The following is a 19,470-nucleotide window of genomic DNA, read 5'->3' as shown; positions in this document are numbered from 1 at the left end:
ATTCTCTCGTGTATTGTACATCATCCAGTGTCCAGCTCTAGATCTACACTCCATTGTCCCGAGGGAGTCAACCTGGGGCGTTAAGTACTAGTGAGAGTATGAATAATGGATTTGGATGAATTCCAGCTGGCTGCCCCCGCTATTGAAAGTTACATTTCCCTTTGTGTGTGTGTGTTTTTCCTCCTTGCTTCCAATTTCTAGAGAGAAAGAAGCAAAGATGTGAAGTGTGTTGCCTGCTATCCAGTTTTTCCTTAATATTCTGTTCAGGTTTGAAGGCCAGGATCTCTTTGTTGTTATCCTTAAACTTGTTCAGGACAAACCAACTGTAGTACAGGGCCTTCCACACATTATTCCCATGTGTCCAATTTGATTATTCTAATGAGGGAAAAGGAATAATAAAGTCTCCTCTTCCCTTACTCTCATAAGCCTCACCATGACAAAATGGACAATGTATTAATAAAACAATAGCTTATTATAGTGCTGCACAGCTATAATGCAATCGAGGCAGATGACTATGACACTTGGACATTGCTGTTTTACTTGAGGTATCATTGTAAACTTTGACAGCTGTCCAATGCACTCTCCACTGCTTATAGTTTATGAAACACACTCTAACATTTGAGCCATTGTTTACTTACTTACACTTAAATGTACACAACGATTTGCATTTATAGTGATAGATATTACTTTTTCTATATTTTCAATATGTTCTGTTTTTATTTCACATTTTCACTTTTTCTATGAACCTTTCACTTTGTCATTGGGCAATTATTATTTGATTTATTATTGTCACATGTTTAGGTATCCAGTGAAAAGCATTGTTTCTTGCACTATGCAGACAAAGCATACCATTCATAGAGCACATAGGGGAGAAAGAAAGGAGAGGAGGCAGAATATAGTGTTACAGTCATAGCTAGGGTGTAAAGAAAGATCAACTTGATATATGATAGGTTCATTCAAACACCTGATGGCATCAGGGAAGAAGCTGTTCTTGAGTCAGTTGGTACGTGACCTCAGACTTTTGTATCTTTTTCCCGATGGAAAAAGATGGAAGACAGTAAATCCAGGATGCATGGGGTCCTTGATTATGCTGGCTGCTTTTCCGAGGCAGTGGAAAGTGTAGACAGAGTCAATGGAGGGGAGGCTGGTTTGCATGATGGACTGGGCTACATTCGCAACCCTTTGTAATTTCTTGCGGTCTTTGTCAAAGCAGGAGCTACATCAAGCTATTGATACATCTGGAAAGGATGCTTTCTATGATGCCTCTAAAAATTGGTGAGAGTCTTAGCAGACATGCCGAAATTCTTTAGCCTCCTGAGAAAGTAGATTTTGCCTGGAGGGTACAATTTTGTGTTTGGCAGTAGCACTAAATACACTCTGGCTGGTTTTCTTTTTGAGATGATAGAATGCAAAACCAGCTCTTTCTGCCCACTTCAAAAAGTACAGGCTGAAGGTTTAGATGGATGCCCCAATCAATCCTGATCAAAAACTAAAAGCCTCTATTATTTTCTTTATTCTGTCTGGGTGTAGTACGATATTTAACTGGTTTGCAGATGGAATAATATGATATCCTAAAGAGTGTGGTGCCCGGTGCCATTCCTCCTGTCCATTATTATTACAATGAGACTCAATACTTGACATTAATTTTATTTAACGTAGGCCTTGCTTTGTTGTTTTAGCAGTGTTGAGCCTGCGGTATTGTTTTGCTAGTCTGTTGCTATGCTTTAATGAACTGCCTCCTATGGTTGTGTCAGCTGAAGCTGATGTGGGAAGGCAATCTGATTGTGCCTTAGCAGCCTTGGGGATGAAGCCAGAATCTCCATTCGGAATATGTTTGCGAACAATCAGCTGTCTGTACAGCTCATAAATAATGAAACAATTTGGTGTTGTATCACTGATAATCAATTTAGATTTGTTCTATATGCTTCTCCGCTGTGCGCTTGGTTTCTTCTCCAATAATTATTGCCAGAATTAAAATTGATAATAAAAAACAATGTTTCCATTTGCTGCAATCATACTAATCCCAAGCTCGGCTTTTAAAACATGCAAAGGGCATTCTGAGTGCAATGAATGTTTATGTTTCATTCTCCAGTGTATTCACGGCTTAAGCAAAAGAAGGATATTCTAACTTCCAGTCCAATGTGATCGCAGAGCCAAAATTTTGATACAGAGTGTGGGAAAAGCTGGTAAAAATGTTAGAGTGTATTTCTTAATCTATAAAGTGGATTGGTCATGCTAAATTGCCACTTAGTGTCCCAAGATGTGTAGGTTAGGGGGATAGGCAGAGTAAATACTTGGGGTTATGGGGAAGAGGTCTGGGTGGGATTGCTCCTTAGTGGTCAGGGGGATTATGTGGGGTTACAAGGTTGGGCTTGGGTGGGATTGTTGTCAGTGCAGACTCGATGGGCCAAATGGCCTCCTTCTGCACTGTAGGGATTCTATGAATAAGCAGTGGAGAGTGCTTTGGTCAGCTGTCAAAGTTTAAAATGATACACCAAAGTATAATAACAATGTCCAAGTGTCATAATCATTTGTCTTGATTACATTATAGCTGTGCAGCACTATAATAAGCTATTGTTTTATTAATATATTGTCCATTTTGGCACAGTGAGGCTTATGAGAGAAAGGGAAATGGAGGCTTTGTTATCCTAGTTCCTCGTTAGAATAATCAAATTAAACACATGGGGAATAAGGTGTGGGAAGTCCTCTGCCACAATTGGTTCGTTCTGAACAAGCTAGTAGAAATAAATCATTCTCTTCATGTTTCACAGATCATATGCCTTCCCTCGCAAATAAACTCAACAGGTCTGGCAGCATCTGTGGAGAAAAACAGAGGTAATGCTTTGGATCTAAATTACCTTGCTACAGAACTGAAGCAAGGTAGATATGTAAGAAATTCCGTGGCAGGCCAGAGTCCGACAACAGAAATCTCCGTTGACCTTGGGCGGGAATTTTCAGTCTCGCCCGAGCGAGGCCATAAAATCCCACCCAATGTCTCCTTTATCCCAACCTATCCCTGTCCTTCCATCTGCCCACCTCCTCCTCCCCCTTTCCAATTATATAATTCTTTACATTTCTACTGTGCTTCAATTCTGTGGCAGGGTCATTTAGATCCAAAGCATTAACTCCGTTTTTCTCCACAGATTCCGCCAGACTTGGAGAGTTTATCCAGCATTTTGTGCTGTTATTCCTGTTATTCTTTCCTGGGATGGAAGCATCGCTGGCAAGGCCAGCATTTTCTTGCCGATCCCCAATTTCCATTGAGATGGTGATGGTGAGCTGTCTTCTTGAACTGTTGCTCTCCATGTGGTGTAAGCACACCCACTGTTTTAAAGAAGGAAGCTTCGGGATTTTGACCCAGTGACAGTGAAGCAATGTCCGTATAGTTCCAAGTCAGGATGATATGTGGCTTGGAGGGGAACCTGCAGGTGATGATGCTCAGAAGAGATTGCAGCCCTTGTCCAGATAGGTGAAAGAGGTTGCTGGTTTGGCAGGACACGGTTACACATTTTGTGGATTGTACACACTGCTGCCACAGTGCACCGATGGTGGAGGGAATGAATCATAGAATATCTATAGTGCAGAAGGAGGCCATTCAGCCCATGGAACCTGCACCGACAACAATCCCACCCTGGCCCTATCCTCGTAACCCCACATCTTTACCCTACTAATCCCCCTGACATCCCCCTAACACTAAGGAGCAATTTAACATGGCCAATCAACCTAACCCGCATATTTTTTGACTGAGAGAGGTACCGGAGCACCCGGAGGAAACCCACACAGACACGGGGAGAATGTGCACCTGGGTCCCTAGCACTGTGGGGCAGCAATGCTAGCCACTGTGCCACCTGAAGTGGATGATATGTTAGTTAAGATGGCTGCTCTATCCTGGATGGAATTGAGCTTTGTGAGTGCTGTCAAAGCTCCACTTGTCTGGGCAATTGGAGAGTATTCCATCACACTCCCAACTTGTTCCTGAAAGATGGTGGACAAGTTAGGAAGTGAATTACTCGCTGCAGAATTATCTGATCTACTCTTGTAGTCACAGTATCTATACAGCTGGCCATTTAAGTTTCTGGTTAATGATAGCCCTAGGCTGTTAATGGTGGTGCATTCATTGATGGTAATGCCATTGAACATCAAGGGGAGATGGTTAGATTCTCTCTTGTTGAAGATAATCGTAGCTTGTGTTACAATCCCAGACCAGACCTCCAAATGTGTGTTACGGTCCTGGGTGAGACCTACAAATTTGTTACAATCTTGTTAGCTTCACTGAATTGATCACTGCCCCTCATGACTTCATGGAGCAGACAAACACTTCAGCCTCATTGAACTGACCACTGCTCTCCAAACAGCCAACAGCTCACTGACCACAAAGAGAACTGTGTCCTTTTAATATCCCCCCTAATATCTCAGCTCTTGCTTTCTATACTTTAGATGTTACAATCTCCAGTCAACCAAAGGTCACTCTACATCAAAAACACAGACAAAAATCCAAAAAAGAGATTCCCTCACATCTGGCACTTACATGACATGAATGTTACTTGCTACTTATCAGCCCAAACCAGAATGTTGTCCAGGTTTTGAAGCAGTAAGGCACAGATAGCATCAGTATCTGAAGAGTCGGCGATCTGTACATTGTGCAATCATCAGCGAACACCTCCACTTCTGACTTTATGATGGATGAAAGGTTATTGATGAAGCAGCTGAAGCTGTTTCGGCCCAGGACATTACCCAGAAGATTTTTTTTATTCTTTCATGGGATGTGGGCATTGCTGGTTGGGCCAGCATTTGTTGCCCATTCCTAATTGCCCCTTGAACTGAATGTCTCACTGTGGGGGCGGGGCGGGGGGGTAGTTAAGACTAAACCTCATTACTGTGGGATTGGAATTGCATGTAGGACAGGCAGGGTTGGGATGACAGATTTCCTTTCCTAAGGGACATTTGTGAATTACATAGAAACATAGAAACCCTACAGTGCAGAAAGAGGCCATTTGGCCCATCGAGTCTGCACCAACCATAATCCCACCCAGGCCCTACCCCATATCCCTACATATTTTACCCACTAATCCCCCTAACCTACGCATCTCAGGACACTAAGGGGCAATTTTAGCATGGCCAATCAACCTAACCCACACATCTTTGGACTGTGGGAGGAAACCGGAGCACCCGGAGGAAACCCACAGATGGAGTTTTTATGACAATTGTTTCATGGTCATCATTAGACTTGATTCCAGAATTTTTTTGAGTTCAAATTTCACCATCTGTTGTGCTGGAATTTGAACAGGTTAAAGTCCATCAGGTTTATTTGGTAGCAAATGCTCAATAAACCTGTTGGACTTTAACCTTGTGTTGTTAAAACTCTTACTGTATTTACCCCAGTCCAACACCGGCATCTCCACATCGTGGAATTTGAACCCAGGTCCCCAGAGCTTTACCCTGGATCACTAGTCAAGTGAAAATACCACTATGCCACGGCCTCCCCACTGAATCCCCGCAGTGATGTCATGGGACTGAGATGAATGGCATCCAACAATCAGAACCACAACGTCTGTTCCAGTTACAGCACCAAAATGCTGTTATCATCATACATGACAGTGAACATGAATCATCCATTTTACCCTTTTTGACCTGCCTGCAGCCTTTGACTGGCTCACCTGGTTCCATTCTTACCTATCGAGGCATAGTCGAAAATTAACTGCAACCACTTCACTTCCCCCTTCAGGAAAGTTACCTCTGGATTCTCTCAAAGAATTTCATATTTACACAGTGCCTCACAGTGACAACATCCAACAACACAATGCTAGATTTCACATGCATTTTGTTGACAACCAGCTCTACCTCATCACCGCCTCCCTCAACCCCTCCACCTCATCACCGCCTCCCTCAACCCCTCTACCTCACCACCGCCTTCCTCAACTCCACCTCACCACTACCTCCCTCAACCCCTTTTCCTCACCATCACCTCCCTCAACCCCTCTATCTCATCACCGCTTCCCTCAATCCCTCCACCTCATCACCACCTCCCTCAACCTCACCATCACCTTCTTCAACTCCACCTCACCACTACCTCCCTCAACCCCTTTTCCTCACCATCACCTCCCTCAACCCCTCTACCTCATCACCGCCTCCCTCAACCCCTCCACCTCATCACCACCTCCCTCAACCTCACCATCACCTTCCTCAACTCCACCTCAGCACTACCTCCCTCAACCCTTTTACCTCATCATCACCTCCCTCAACCCCTCTACCTCACCATCACCTCCCTCAACCCCTCTACCTCATCACAGCCTCCCTCAACCCCTCTACCTCACCTCCCTCAACTCCACCTCACCACTGCCTCCCGCAACCCCACCTCACCAGTGCCTCCCTCAACCCCTCTACCTCATCACCACCTCCCTCAACCCCTCTACCTCATCACGGCCTCCCTCAACCTCTCTACCTCACGTCCCTCAACTCCACCTCACCATCGCCTCCCTCAACTCCACCTCACCACTGCCTCCCTCAACTCCACCTCACCACTGCCTCCTGCAACCCCTCCACCTCACCACTGCCTTCCTCAACTTTACCTCACCACCACCTCCCTCAACTCCTCTACTTCACCACCACCTCCCTCAACCCCTCTACCTCACCATCACCTCCCTCAACCCTTCCACCTCACCATGGCCTCCCTCAACTCCACCTCACTACTGCCTCCCTCAACTCCACCTCAGCACTGCCTCCCTCAACTCCACCTCACTACTGCCTCCCTCAACTCCACCTCACCACTCCCTCCCTCAACTCCACCTCACCACTGCCTCCCTCAACTCCACCTCACTACTGCCTCCCACAACCCCTCCATCTCATCACTGCCTTCCTCAACTGCACCTCACCACCACCTCACTCAACTCCTCTACTTCACCACCACCTCCCTCAACCTCACCACCACCTCCCTCAACCCCTTTACCTCACCACCACCTCCCTCAACCCCTTTACCTCACCACCACCTCCCTCAACCCCTTTACCTCACCACCACCTCCCTCAACCCCTTTACCTCACCATCACCTCCCTCAACCCCTCTACCTCTTCACCGCCTCCCTCAACTCCACATCACCACTGCCTCCCTCAACTCCACTTCACCACTGCCTCCCGCAACCCCTCCACCTCACCACTGCCTCCCTCAACTCCACCTCACCACTACCTCCCTCAACTCCACCTCACCACTGACTCCCTCAACTCCACCTCACCACTGCCTCCCTCAACTCCACCTCAGCACTGCCTCCCTCAACTCCGCCTCACCACTGCCTCCCTCAACTCCACCTCACCACTGCCTCCCTCAACCCTTCTACTTCACCACCATCTCCCTCAACCCCTCTACCTCACCACCACCTCCCTCAACCCCTTTACCTCACCACCACCTCCCTCAACCCCTCTACCTCACCATCGCCTCCCTCAACCCCTCTACCTCATCACCACCTCCCTCAACTCCACCTCACCATTGCCTCCCACAACCCCTCCAGCTCATCACCACCTATCTAAACCTCCTAAAAGTTCTAGAGAGGTTGAGGAAAGGATTGCGGAGTCAATCCTGCTTAGGAGTGAAAGTAATAGGGCAATTGTTATGGGGGATTTTAACTTGACTAATATTGACTGGAATTGTTATAGCTCTAGCTCGTTAGAGGGGTCAGTTTTTGTTCAAAGCGTGCAGGAAGGTTTTTTGACTCAGTATGTAGACAGGCCAACTAGAGGTGAGGCTATATTGGATCTGGTGCTGGGAAATGAGCCAGACCAGGTGCTAGACTTGGAAGTTGGTGTGCATTTTGGTGATAGTGACCACAATTCGGTTACGTTCACCTTAGTGATGGAAAGGGATAGGCATGAACCTCGGGCCAGTGGTTTTAGCTGGGGGAAGGGTAATTATGAGGCTATTAGGAGAGAATTAGGAAACATAGGTTGGACTAGGAGATTACAGGGACTGGGAACGTCCGACATGTGGAGTTTTTTCAAGGAGCAGCTACTGCGAGTCTGTGATAGGTACGTCCCTGTCAGGCAAGGAGGAATTGGTAGGGCTAGGGAACCGTGGTGCACCAAAAAAGTTTCTTTGTTGGTTAAAAAGAAAAAGGAGGCTTATGTTCGGATGAGACGTGAGCACTCGGGTAGTGCACTAGAAAGCTTTAGATTGGCTAAGAGGGAGTTGAAGAGCGAGCTTAGAAGGGCTAAAAGGGGACATGAGAAGACTTTGGCGGATAGGGTTAAAGAGAATCCTAAGGCGTTCTATAGGTATGTCAAGAACAGAAGGTTGGTTAGGGCAAGTTTAGGGCCAGTTATAGATGGCAGAGGGAAGTTATGTGTGGAACCGGAGGAGATTGGTGAAGCATTGAACCAATATTTCTCTTCGGTGTTCACGCAAGGGGACATGAATATAGCTGAGGAGGACACTGGGTTGCAAGGGAGTAGAATAGACAGTATTACAGTTGATAAGGAGGATGTGCAGGATATTCTGGAGGGTCTGAAAATAGATAAATCCCCTGGTCCGGATGGGATTTATCCAAGGATTCTCTGGGAGGCAAGAGAAGTGATTGCAGAGCCTCTGGCTCTGATCTTCAGGTCGTCGTTGGCCTCTGGTATAGTACCAGAAGATTGGAGGTTAGCGAATGTTGTCCCATTGTTTAAGAAGGGGAACAGAGACTTCCCCGGGAATTATAGACCGGTGAGTCTCACTTCTGTTGTCGGCAAGATGTTGGAAAAAATTATAAGGGATAGGATTTATAGTTATTTGGAGAGTAATGAATTGATAGGTGATAGTCAGCATGGTTTTGTGGCAGGTAGGTCGTGCCTTACTAACCTTATTGAGTTTTTTGAGAAAGTGACCAAGGAGGTGGATGGGGGCAAGGCAGTGGACGTGGTATATATGGATTTTAGTAAGGCGTTTGATAAGGTTCACCATGGTAGGCTTCTGCAGAAAATGCAGATGTATGGGATTGGGGGTGATCTAGGAAATTGGATCAGGAATTGGCTAGCGGATAGGAAACAGAGGGTGGTGGTTGATAGTAAATATTCATCATGGAGTGCGGTTACAAGTGGTGTACCTCAGGGATCTGTTTTGGGGCCACTGCTGTTTGTAATATTTATTAATGATCTGGATGAGGGTATAGTTGGGTGGATTAGCAAATTTGCTGATGACACCAAAGTCGGTGGTGTGGTAGACAGTGAGGAAGGGTGTCGTAGTTTGCAGGAAGACTTAGACAGGTTGCAAAGTTGGGCCGAGAGGTGGCGGATGGAGTTTAATGCGGAGAAGTGTGAGGTAATTCACTTTGGTAGGAATAACAGATGTGTTGAGTATAGGGCTAACGGGAGGACTTTGAATAGTGTGGAGGAGCAGAGGGATCTAGGTGTATGTGTGCATAGATCCCTGAAAGTTGGGAATCAAGTAGATAAGGTTGTTAAGAAGGCATATGGTGTCTTGGCGTTTATTGGTAGGGGGATTGAATTTAGGAGTCGTAGCGTTATGTTGCAACTGTACACAACTCTGGTGCGGCCGCACTTGGAGTACTGTGTGCAGTTCTGGTCCCCACATTACAGGAAGGATGTGGAGGCTTTGGAGAGGGTGCAGAGGAGGTTTACCAGGATGTTGCCTGGTATGGAGGGGAGATCCTATGAGGAGAGGCTGAGGGATTTGGGATTGTTTTCGCTGGAAAGGCGGCGGCTAAGAGGGGATCTTATTGAAACATATAAGATGATTAGAGGTTTAGATAGGGTGGATAGTGATAGCCTTTTTCCTCTGATGGAGAAATCCAGCACGAGGGGGCATGGCTTTAAATTGAGGGGGGGTAGTTATAGAACCGATGTCAGGGGTAGGTTCTTTACCCAGAGGGTGGTGAGGGATTGGAATGCCCTGCCAGCATCAGTTGTAAATGCGCCTAGTTTGGGGGCGTTTAAGAGATCCGTAGATAGGTTCATGGACGAAAAGAAATTGGTTTAGGTTGGAGGGTCACAGTTTTTTTTTTAACTGGTCGGTGCAACATCGTGGGCCGAAGGGCCTGTTCTGCGCTGTAATGTTCTATGTTCTATGTTCTATCTCAACTCCTCTACCTCACCACAACCTCCATTGGGTGGAACTACCTTGTTCTTTGAATAGTGCCATTTCACATTGACCTGAGTGGGCAGACAGGGGTCTCAGTTTGGCATTGCATCTGAAACACAATACTGCCTAGTGCTGCACTGAAGTGCCATCTTGAATGATGTGCTCAAGTCTAGAGTGGGTGCTGAGCTTTTACTTCAGTATCCAAACCTCAAACATCCAGAGAAATGAACTCCGAAATCTGTGAGATCAAGCTGACCAAAATTCCACAGGGCTCTGGCAGGAATGTGTGGGGCCTCAAAGAAAACATGGTGACCAGGGTTACCACAATGTTTGGGGAGTTTTCTCCTTGCCTTCTAAGAGCTACAACTCCTGTCCAATTCCTTACAAGGTAAAATTTCACTGTGCTGGAACCAGGAGCAGGAACTCCATAAGCTGGGAGTTTCTACTCCTTAGCTTGAAAAGGAGTCCAAAATTGTAGCATTAGCAGTAAACCAAGTAATGAGAAATCTGCTGGTCTTCATATTGGTAGACCTCACCACTGGGGCCTGTGCCGGACAAGAATCCCCCCACCACCCGCCCCAGGATTCTCTTAAGGTTAACTTGCAGGTTGAGTTGGTAGTTGGAAAGGCAAATGCAATGTTAGCATTCATTTCGAGAGGACTAGAATACAAAAGCAGGGGTGCACTGCTGAGGCTTTATAAGGCTCTGGTCAGACCACATTTAGAGTATTGTGAGCAATTTTGGGCCCCGTATCTAAGGAAGGATGAGGGTCCAGAGGGGGTTCACAAGAATGATCCCGGAAATTAAAGACTAGACATATGAGGAGTGTTTGAAGATTCTGGGTCTGTACTCGATAGAGCTTATTAGGATGAGGGGGGATCTCATGAAACTTACAGAACACTGAATGGCCTGGATAGAGTGAACATGGAGAAAATGTTTCCATCAATCGGAGAGACTAGGTTCCACGGGCATGGCCTCAGAGTAACGGGACAACCCTTGAGAATCGAAATGAGAAGAAATTTCTTCAGCCAGAGGGTAGTCAATCTGTGGAATTTATTGCCACAGAAGGCTGTGGAGGCCAGGTCGTTGAGTGTATTTAAGACAGAGTTAGATAGGTTCCTGATTGGGAAGGCGATTAAAGGTTATGGGGAAAAGGCAAGAGAATGGGGTTGAGAAACATATCAGCCATGATCGAATGATGGAGCAGAATCGATGGGCCGAATGGCCTAATTCTGCTCCTGTATCTTATGGTCTTATGAACTGCAGGGCTTTTTCGCCTGAGGTGCAGTTGCACTGACCTGAAACATGTAAATAATAATGAGTTTCTCACTGACCATGAAAACCCTGGCATGGGAAGAATCTTGTATGAACCTATAAGAGTGAGCAATAAATAATTTTTCAGAAAAACAAAACCAGAATTGAGTTTAAAAATGCACTTTATATTAAAAGACTAATAAAAGTTATTATATAAAACAGCTGTAATTTACACATCATCACACTGACATTTCATTAAAGTCGTCAGGCTACTCTGAGTCCAGTAAGTACCACATGCATCATTGACTGGAGGTTCAGAGATACAATGTAATGTACAAATAACTACATACCCTACCCTGAGCAAAGAACAATAATGTTTCCCTTAGAACTATTATTATTTGGAAGATATAAAAAACGGCATAATCTTTATTTCCAATACTGACAACAATAATTTTTTAATGTGTCACTGGTTTGAACACAAGCGAACATCAATGTCAAAACTTTAGTGGACTGAACTAGTTAGTAAAAAAGCAATTACAAGATTCTGGTGTAGCACACAAACATCTTGGTTGAACTTTGCAGGCATTATATATGAATGGTCTTGTGGGAATTAGGAAGGTAAATGCAAATGAAGAATGTTGCTACAGTCAGTATTATCAGTAAATCCTGTTAGCTGGCTTGAACTGAAGCCTCTAATTTGTCCTTTAATTACCCTGAGTACTGATTCCACTCATATATGTCTCTTCAAAATTCACTTTGCATGTATTTTTTAATATGCATATAGGGTTGAATTCTGGTAAATACATAACTCGTTCATCAATACATTTATACTTGAAGCAGAACTATGCTTTGAATAGAATCTTTGTATTTGACAAAAAATTGATTTAGAAATGCTTGCATCACTAGCCATTTCACATTAAATTAAGCAATTCAGCACGAGAACCAACAAATCATTAATAGAAACAAAATTTACACAAAAGAAATTAAATTTCTGAAAGATTCTGGTCTCAAACTTAAATATGGCAGCCGATTGAAATAACAGTGGGATTGCAATCACCACCATTTTGGATCAGGATTTTATGTGCAATTTGCATAACTGTCGTACTGCAAAATATTACATTCCAATTCTCTTCCTGCACCGCGTGGTTTGCTAAAGTAGACTTTTATTAATTTCCGTAGCTAGTAATTCCTGGAAAAGTTGCTAGTTTATCATCAGGGGGCTTTTAAGCTTGAGGGGTGCCACTCCACATCAAGCGTGGCTAACCAGGAGTCCCTCCCGCTCTTAGTGCCAGCCATTGGCGTGTTGGAAATATTTTCAGGTTGGCATACTCAACCTGTTTGACTGCGTTATGAATGCACCTTCCTTGGCCATCAAGTTCTGGATGGGTCTTCAACCCAGGGGTTCTGACTCAAAGGTAGGAATGCTACCCTCTGCGCTACAAGGGGCAGGATTTTATGGCCTCGCTCATCCCGAAGCCGTAAAATCCCGTCCAAGGTCAATGGACCTTTCCGTTGTCTGCCCCTCGCCCACTCTGATTCCCGTGGCGAGGGGAATGGTAAAATTCCGGCCAAGATCTCCTAACAATACATTACATACACCATTCAAATATGGACTTCTCAATATGAACGATACCAAAAATCCAGCCCCTTTGCTTGTCACCAGTGGCAATATCCTCATGGCTGTGGCTTTGTTCAAACATTAGCCTGGAGCTTCTCTAATGCAAAGCTACCAGTTGAGTAAAACCAATTATTTTTCATTCATTCAATAAAATCAAGAAATAAAGCAGTCCATCTATTTCCCACATTATGATACATTCTACTGCTTTTTGCATTGATAGTACTCCCTGCTGCGCAGAGAATAGGGTCAATTTTCCTTTATAGACTTTAGAATCAATTCCTTTAGAATTCCTTTAGAATCAGCAGTCCTGAAGGCAGAGCAGGAGGGAATGAGGTGAAGGGTTCTTGTGCCTCTATTTCCACTGAACAGTGTTGAAATTTCCTGTGGTGTCATTTGGCCTGAATGTGTTATACCTACAGGCTTGGCATCAACATTTCAATGAGATAAAGGTGGACCTTCCCTGGCGTGTTCCTTCATCCTTCCGCTATCTTTGTTTGGTCAATACCCCAGCAATAGTCATCCGTCAAAAACTGGCACGAGGAACTGTTCTCAGGACAGGGCCAATAAATCCACATTTAAGTGGAAACTTGTTTTTTATCATCTGTTCGCCACCCCCCCCCCCCCCCCCCCCGCGCGCCCCCAACCCCCCGCCCGCCTTCCTGGGAAATGGGAAACAATCAGGATGTTTGATAGTCTCCAAAAGCAATGGGAAGGTCTAACCTCAGCAGCCCTGCTGCTGTGCTCACACTTCCTCTTGCAAATTTGTGCGGAAGGCTTAGATTGTGCTTAGAATTCCGCAAAGCAATACAAAGTTTTAAAGTTTATTTATTAGTCACAAGTAAGGCTTACATTAACATTGCAATGAAGTTACTGTGAAATTCCCCTAGTCGCCACACTCGAGCGCCTGTTTTGGGTCAATGCACCTAACCAGCACGTCTTTCAGACTGTGGGAGGAAACTGGAGCACCTGGAGGAAACCCACACAGACATGGGGAGAACGTGCAAACTCCACACAGTGACCCAAGCCAGGAATCGAACCCAGGTCCCTGGTGCTGTCAGGCAGCAGTGCTAACCATTGTGCTACCGTGTCACCCCCAGAGGAGGAAAAACAGGTGAAGCTATATTAACACCACTCTTACGTTCTAATTTAATTTTAATTGTTTACAAACTTGTAACCTTTAAAATAATTCTTGGAACCCAGTTGATGTTCAGTCTTTATTACTGGACAATCCTGTTGCCATCTTTCTGCTCCATTCCTTTCTTGCAAATAAAATATTCACAGCAGAAAAATGCACGTATCCATTGCGGAGCTGTCCCAGAGTTGAGACACAGTGTAAATGGGGTAGTTCTAATTCCTAATAATTATCTTAAAAAGAACGTTAGGAAGTATAAACATGAAGTATCAATATAAATGAGGTATTCTATATGTAAATAGGAAGTAGTATGCTACACTGAAATGTTATGTCTGTGTCAAGTTTATCAGAAATCAACAGCACCATAGTATTTAGAAGGCTGATTGTAGACATAAGGCTTCGCATTCCTCACGGGTGTCAAATCTGTTCTTGTTTCCTCCACAGCCACCATACCAGAACCTTTTGCAGACCCGTAATGTTCTATCAAAGAACCATTTTAAGCTGTAATTGAAACAAGCCCCTTCATCGGGTTTCAGTGCACATTCGTCTGGAATGGAAAGAAAGAGAGACTTTCGTTCATATTTATATAGCGCCTTTCCTGACCATTAGACATGCCAAAGCACTTTACAGTCAATGAAATACATTTGAGGTGTAATCGCTGTTGTAATGTAGAGAATGCAGTAGCTAATTTGTACATTAGCAAACTCCAACAAACAGCAAATTTTCATTCTTGGGACATGGGCATCGTTGGCTAGCCAGCATTTATTACCCATCCCTAATTGCCCTTGAAACTGAGTGGCTTGTTAAGCCATTTCAGAGGGCAATTGAGAGTCAGCTACATTGCTGTGACTCTGGAGTTACATGTAAGCCAGACCAGATAAGGATGGCAGGTTTCCTTCACTAAAGGACATTGGTGAACCAGATGGGTTTTACCGACATTCGACAATGGTTTCATGGTCATCAGTCGATTCCTAATTCCAGATTTTTTATGATTTCAAATTCCACCGTCTGCTGTGGCGCGATTCGAACCTGGGTCCCCAGAACATTAGCTGAGTTTCTGGATTGATAGTCAAGCAACAATACCACTAGGCCATCACCTCCCCTTAATAATGTAATAATAACCAGGTATCATTTATTATGAGGCTAATGGAGGGTTAAAAACACTGTTGTCCAGAAAGGAATGGAAGAGATTTATTACATATTTATATTAATTGAGTCAACCTTGTTGATTGAATCAGATTAAACGAACAGAAACTTTTGATTGAAAGCATGAATGATGGAAGAAAATGAAACATGCAAATATTATAATTTAGCAAACTTAATGTAATATCCCCTCTCGGAGGGGCTGAAAGAATTTAGGAGCTGAATTTCCCATCATGATCCTGCCCAAAATCAGGTAGGATACAACAGCACAAAAAAATGGACAAAAATCCTTCAGGCACAACCTACCAGTTCTTCCCCATGCCTGGAATTTTAGTTCCCAAGCCACTGCCGGCCACTTCTTTCTGGCCTACCATATATAACAGCGGCAAGATCAAACTTTCCAATGAATTTCCCTGAAGATTTTCCCTTTTCCAGTAGAGGTGTCTTCTTCCTCCAATTTACTTCCCATATATTTAGAGATCCCAGCCTCAGCCAAGTCCCACAAAGACATAACTTTTCTCCCATTTTAGAGCTCTTCTGCTTATTGCCTCCTGTTTGGATGTTATAGCAGCAACCCTGCTGCATTTTCTCTTATCCAGCCCTTTGGCACTAGTGAATCCTTCTTGCCAAATGAGCTCACTTAAAAATTACCACATTGTGAACACATGTTTCACGCATGCTCCCTTTATTTTCTCGATCATTTGCATTTTTCCCAATGCGGCTGCAGCCATGAAGACAAAGCCAGGAACAGCAAATAAACATAAAACTCTGACTTTACCTAAGGACACAACTGGGAACACCAGTGTGAACAGGAACAGAGGCCTGGGCTGTTTTAACTGTCTTTCCTGACCATTAGACATGCCAAAGCACTTTACAGTCAATGAAATACATTTGAAGTGTAATCGCTGTTGTAATGTAGAGAATGAAGTAGCTAATTTGTACATTAGCAAACTCCAACAAACAGAAAATTTACATTTTTCACATTTTTCAGATCAAATTTCCAGAAGAAATGATAAAGTAGCTGGCAGATGGAAACAGAAAGTTACATTCCCTGGGCTAGGTCAGTGCTCAGGAATAAGGCCTGAGGCAATCTCAAGCAGTAGAAGGGAAGGAAGGTTATTGGACATTGGACCCCGACATCTACTGAATAGGAAAAATGGCAACATCTGTGCATTTTGTAAAACTTTCATATATTATTTAGTAATCTCACAAAAAAAATGGCCTAGAGTTTCACAGCCTCATGAAGTCTCTGTGGTTTATGCAAAATGGTGCCAGGAACCTGGATTCAGAAATCCCAGCCACATTTTCAACAGATCCTACTTTGGCTTGTAGGAGAACAGAGACAGGACATGATTCACACATGAGGAATCCCAAGCTCAGTAGGGCATTTAAACTCAATGCTGAATTCACACAGACCACATTTTCACTGGAGGGCCCTATATTGTAGTGTTTGAGTTACAAATTTTTAGGGTAAACAAGAATAGTCAAGGGTGGATAAAGTTTGTGGGACTGTCAGGCAGTTATTTTAAATTCCTTTACAAATTGTGTTGTGAGTTTTTAAAAATTGTACTCGTAGTTTCAATAGATGTTTGTTGACATATCTCGAGGTGCTATCATTATTGTTTGACTGCTTCCAAAACCTATCATTATCACAGTAGGGGACTATAAGTTCACAGTTTGATTGACAGTTCCAATAGGTTATTAAAGGATTAGCTGTCTTTCATGTTGTTTTACAAATATAAATGTTTGCTTTTATAATGGATTATGTACTTTTGGAGATTTAAGTGCATTGAATAGGCTTTCGTGAATGAGCATTTTGAGTGTTTTTTATATAGCAAAGTCCATAATAGATTTTTAAAACTTAATTTACTGCTCAGTATAGATTCTGAGGTCTTCCCATGGCAGTGGGTGGGGGCATGGATTGGCACTAAATTGGCATAAGTGCAATCAGGGTTCATGGATGGGTGGGGGCATTTGTTGGCATGTATGGGCATGGGGAGTAGGTGGGGGTATTGAGGAAGTGATCAGTGAGACCTCAAGGGCCTGATGTTTAAAATAACTGGTGTGGCATCCTCTGATTATCATCTGGGGGTAGCCGCCCCAACTTGATCCCCACAGAACAAAGATCTCACTATTCAGGGCTCCATTGCCTCAAGGAGGGTGCAGCGAGCTGGGAGATTTCCCAACTTTGTACACTGGTCACAGAGGCAAAAATGCAGCATAGGATCTAATTTTAGTGCATTCTGTTCAATAGGATACCCGCACAGTTAAAAATGCCTCTATAAACTTATTTTGTATAGGATAATTAGCACTGAAGCAGGCCATTTGGCTCATCCAATCCATGCCAGTGTTTGTGCTCCACTCAAGCCTCTTCTCATGTTGTCTCATCTAAATCTACCATTGTAACCATCTCACCCCATTCTCCCTCCAATGTTTGTCCAGCTTGCCTTTAAATGCATCCATACTGTTCACTTCAACCTCTCTCTCCAGTAGAAAGCTCTACATTCTTACCACTTTTCAGGTCAAGAAGTTTCTTCAGAAATCTCCATTAGATTACTGTTGTGTTCAACTCCATTCACACTAGCCACTGCTTTGTAAGGTGATTGAGGCCCCTACCTTACTCAGTCAGAAGTCTCTGCAAATTGAGATTCCTGGATGTCATTAAGATCCTGATAATATTTTACCAGACAACATGTGTCAGCGAAGAAACAAAGGTCTTAAAAGGAAAGTTTTAAACCGGATTACTTTACAAGTAAGGACTGATTTTTTATTGCCAAGGCTTCTTTCCTCTCTTCCCATTTAGTAGACCTGGAGTGACACCATCCCAATAAAAGCACCTGCACACTTACTATGTGGTGATTAGCAACCTCTAGATGGATTGATCTTTACTACTTGGCAGATGGGCATCCCATTTTTGTGCCTACTTCACATGGATAGTTGGCCACTGGGATGTTGATGAGATCTGGGGGGAGTCAAATGGCTTTGTCTTCAAATGGATGCTGTTGCCCCCACACCCATTCTCAGATAAAATCCCCTCTTAATAGAAATGTGCTTGTCTGCTTACCATAAATATTGGTGTCATCTTTCTGTTCTTCAAAATCTTGCTCAATATTCATGCTGTAATGAGGAAGTAATACATTAATCATTGAAGGAAAAACACACCCTGTGTTCAAAATTCAATAGCAGATGTGAACAAAACTTACACCACTTCAGGAAATGTTTCTTGCTCTTTTGTGTTCTGAGAATTTATTCCTTCGCATTCCCTCTTTAGAGATGGAGATGGATAGTTGTTGATTCCAGCTATAATAATAAATAAAATGTTTTAGGCATTTTCAGAATTACAGCAAGACACCCACACAATAATGAAAAATGTAACAGGATTACAGCTACGTGTCATTTTCATGAAAGGATTTTTTCAGTTATGATCAGTATATAATTCAACTATTATGGGCGGGATTTTCCGGCTGTTCCCACCGACGGGATCCTCCAATCCCAGTAACCCTTCATTGTGGATTTCCCAGCTGTGGAACAACAGGAAATCCCATCGACAGCGGTGAGACCGGAAGTTTCCGCCGCCAGCCAATGGTGGGCCATCTCCACTGCTGCAGCACATACCATGGTGGGGGTGGGGGCAGGCGGTAAATTCCACCCTATCTCTTAGAGAGCTTAGTTAATCCCTCAATCCTCAATCAGCACAGAAGACATCAAGCCATAAGCAAACTAGCCAACTCAAACAATTAAAACCAAATGTTTTAGTGGAGAGATTTGGTAACAATTAGTACAAGAGGAATAATTTTCCATGGCTGCAGAAAATCTCTGTTCAGTCATTTTATTCTCCCTTGATTCATTGATCAACTTAACGTTGGAAAAATAAAAGCGTTATAATGCTACAGAAGGCTCTTAAGGGAGAGTGCATTAATGGTTACCAAATTCCAAACCCAAGTCTTTGACTGAAATTGTTAGGACAAACATATAACGTTATGTGAAGCTGTGGATTAATGATCCATGGTTAAGATCTAACTCTGATGCCTGGTTTAGTTGTAGCACTTATTAATATGTGGCATTACCTCCTTTAAAAAGAAAATAAGAGCCTAGATTCTCTGTATCTCTGAATATTGAAAATATGAAATGAGCTCTTAATGCTGAAGGCATTCATCAGACTATGCTTAGGAATGCTCATGCTACTTTGTATGAGAATACTTGCTTCTTTCACTGGCATAACCAGCAGGGTTTGAAGGAGAGCACACATTGGGAAGTAAA

General features: G+C 43.7%; 1 protein-coding gene across 1 annotated transcript in view; it reads right to left on the bottom strand.

Moving 5' to 3' along the window:
- Positions 1–13,599: 13,599 nt before the first annotated feature.
- The window catches only part of LOC144511900 (collagen alpha-6(VI) chain-like), a 138,807-nt gene continuing 132,936 nt past the window's right edge, over positions 13,600–19,470 (bottom strand). Inside the window, exons 36-38 of the mRNA XM_078242338.1 lie at positions 18,414–18,510; positions 18,275–18,327; positions 13,600–14,614 (exon numbers count right to left, since the gene is read on the bottom strand). Coding sequence (XP_078098464.1) covers positions 14,439–14,614; positions 18,275–18,327; positions 18,414–18,510 — 326 coding nt within the window. The 3' untranslated portion in view covers positions 13,600–14,438. The remainder of the gene's footprint in view (positions 14,615–18,274; positions 18,328–18,413; positions 18,511–19,470) is intronic.

The sequence above is a fragment of the Mustelus asterias genome, chromosome 2, assembly GCF_964213995.1.
Source record: "Mustelus asterias chromosome 2, sMusAst1.hap1.1, whole genome shotgun sequence".
Classification (NCBI taxonomy): domain Eukaryota; kingdom Metazoa; phylum Chordata; class Chondrichthyes; order Carcharhiniformes; family Triakidae; genus Mustelus; species Mustelus asterias.
This window is presented reverse-complemented; position numbering and strand designations above follow the sequence as displayed.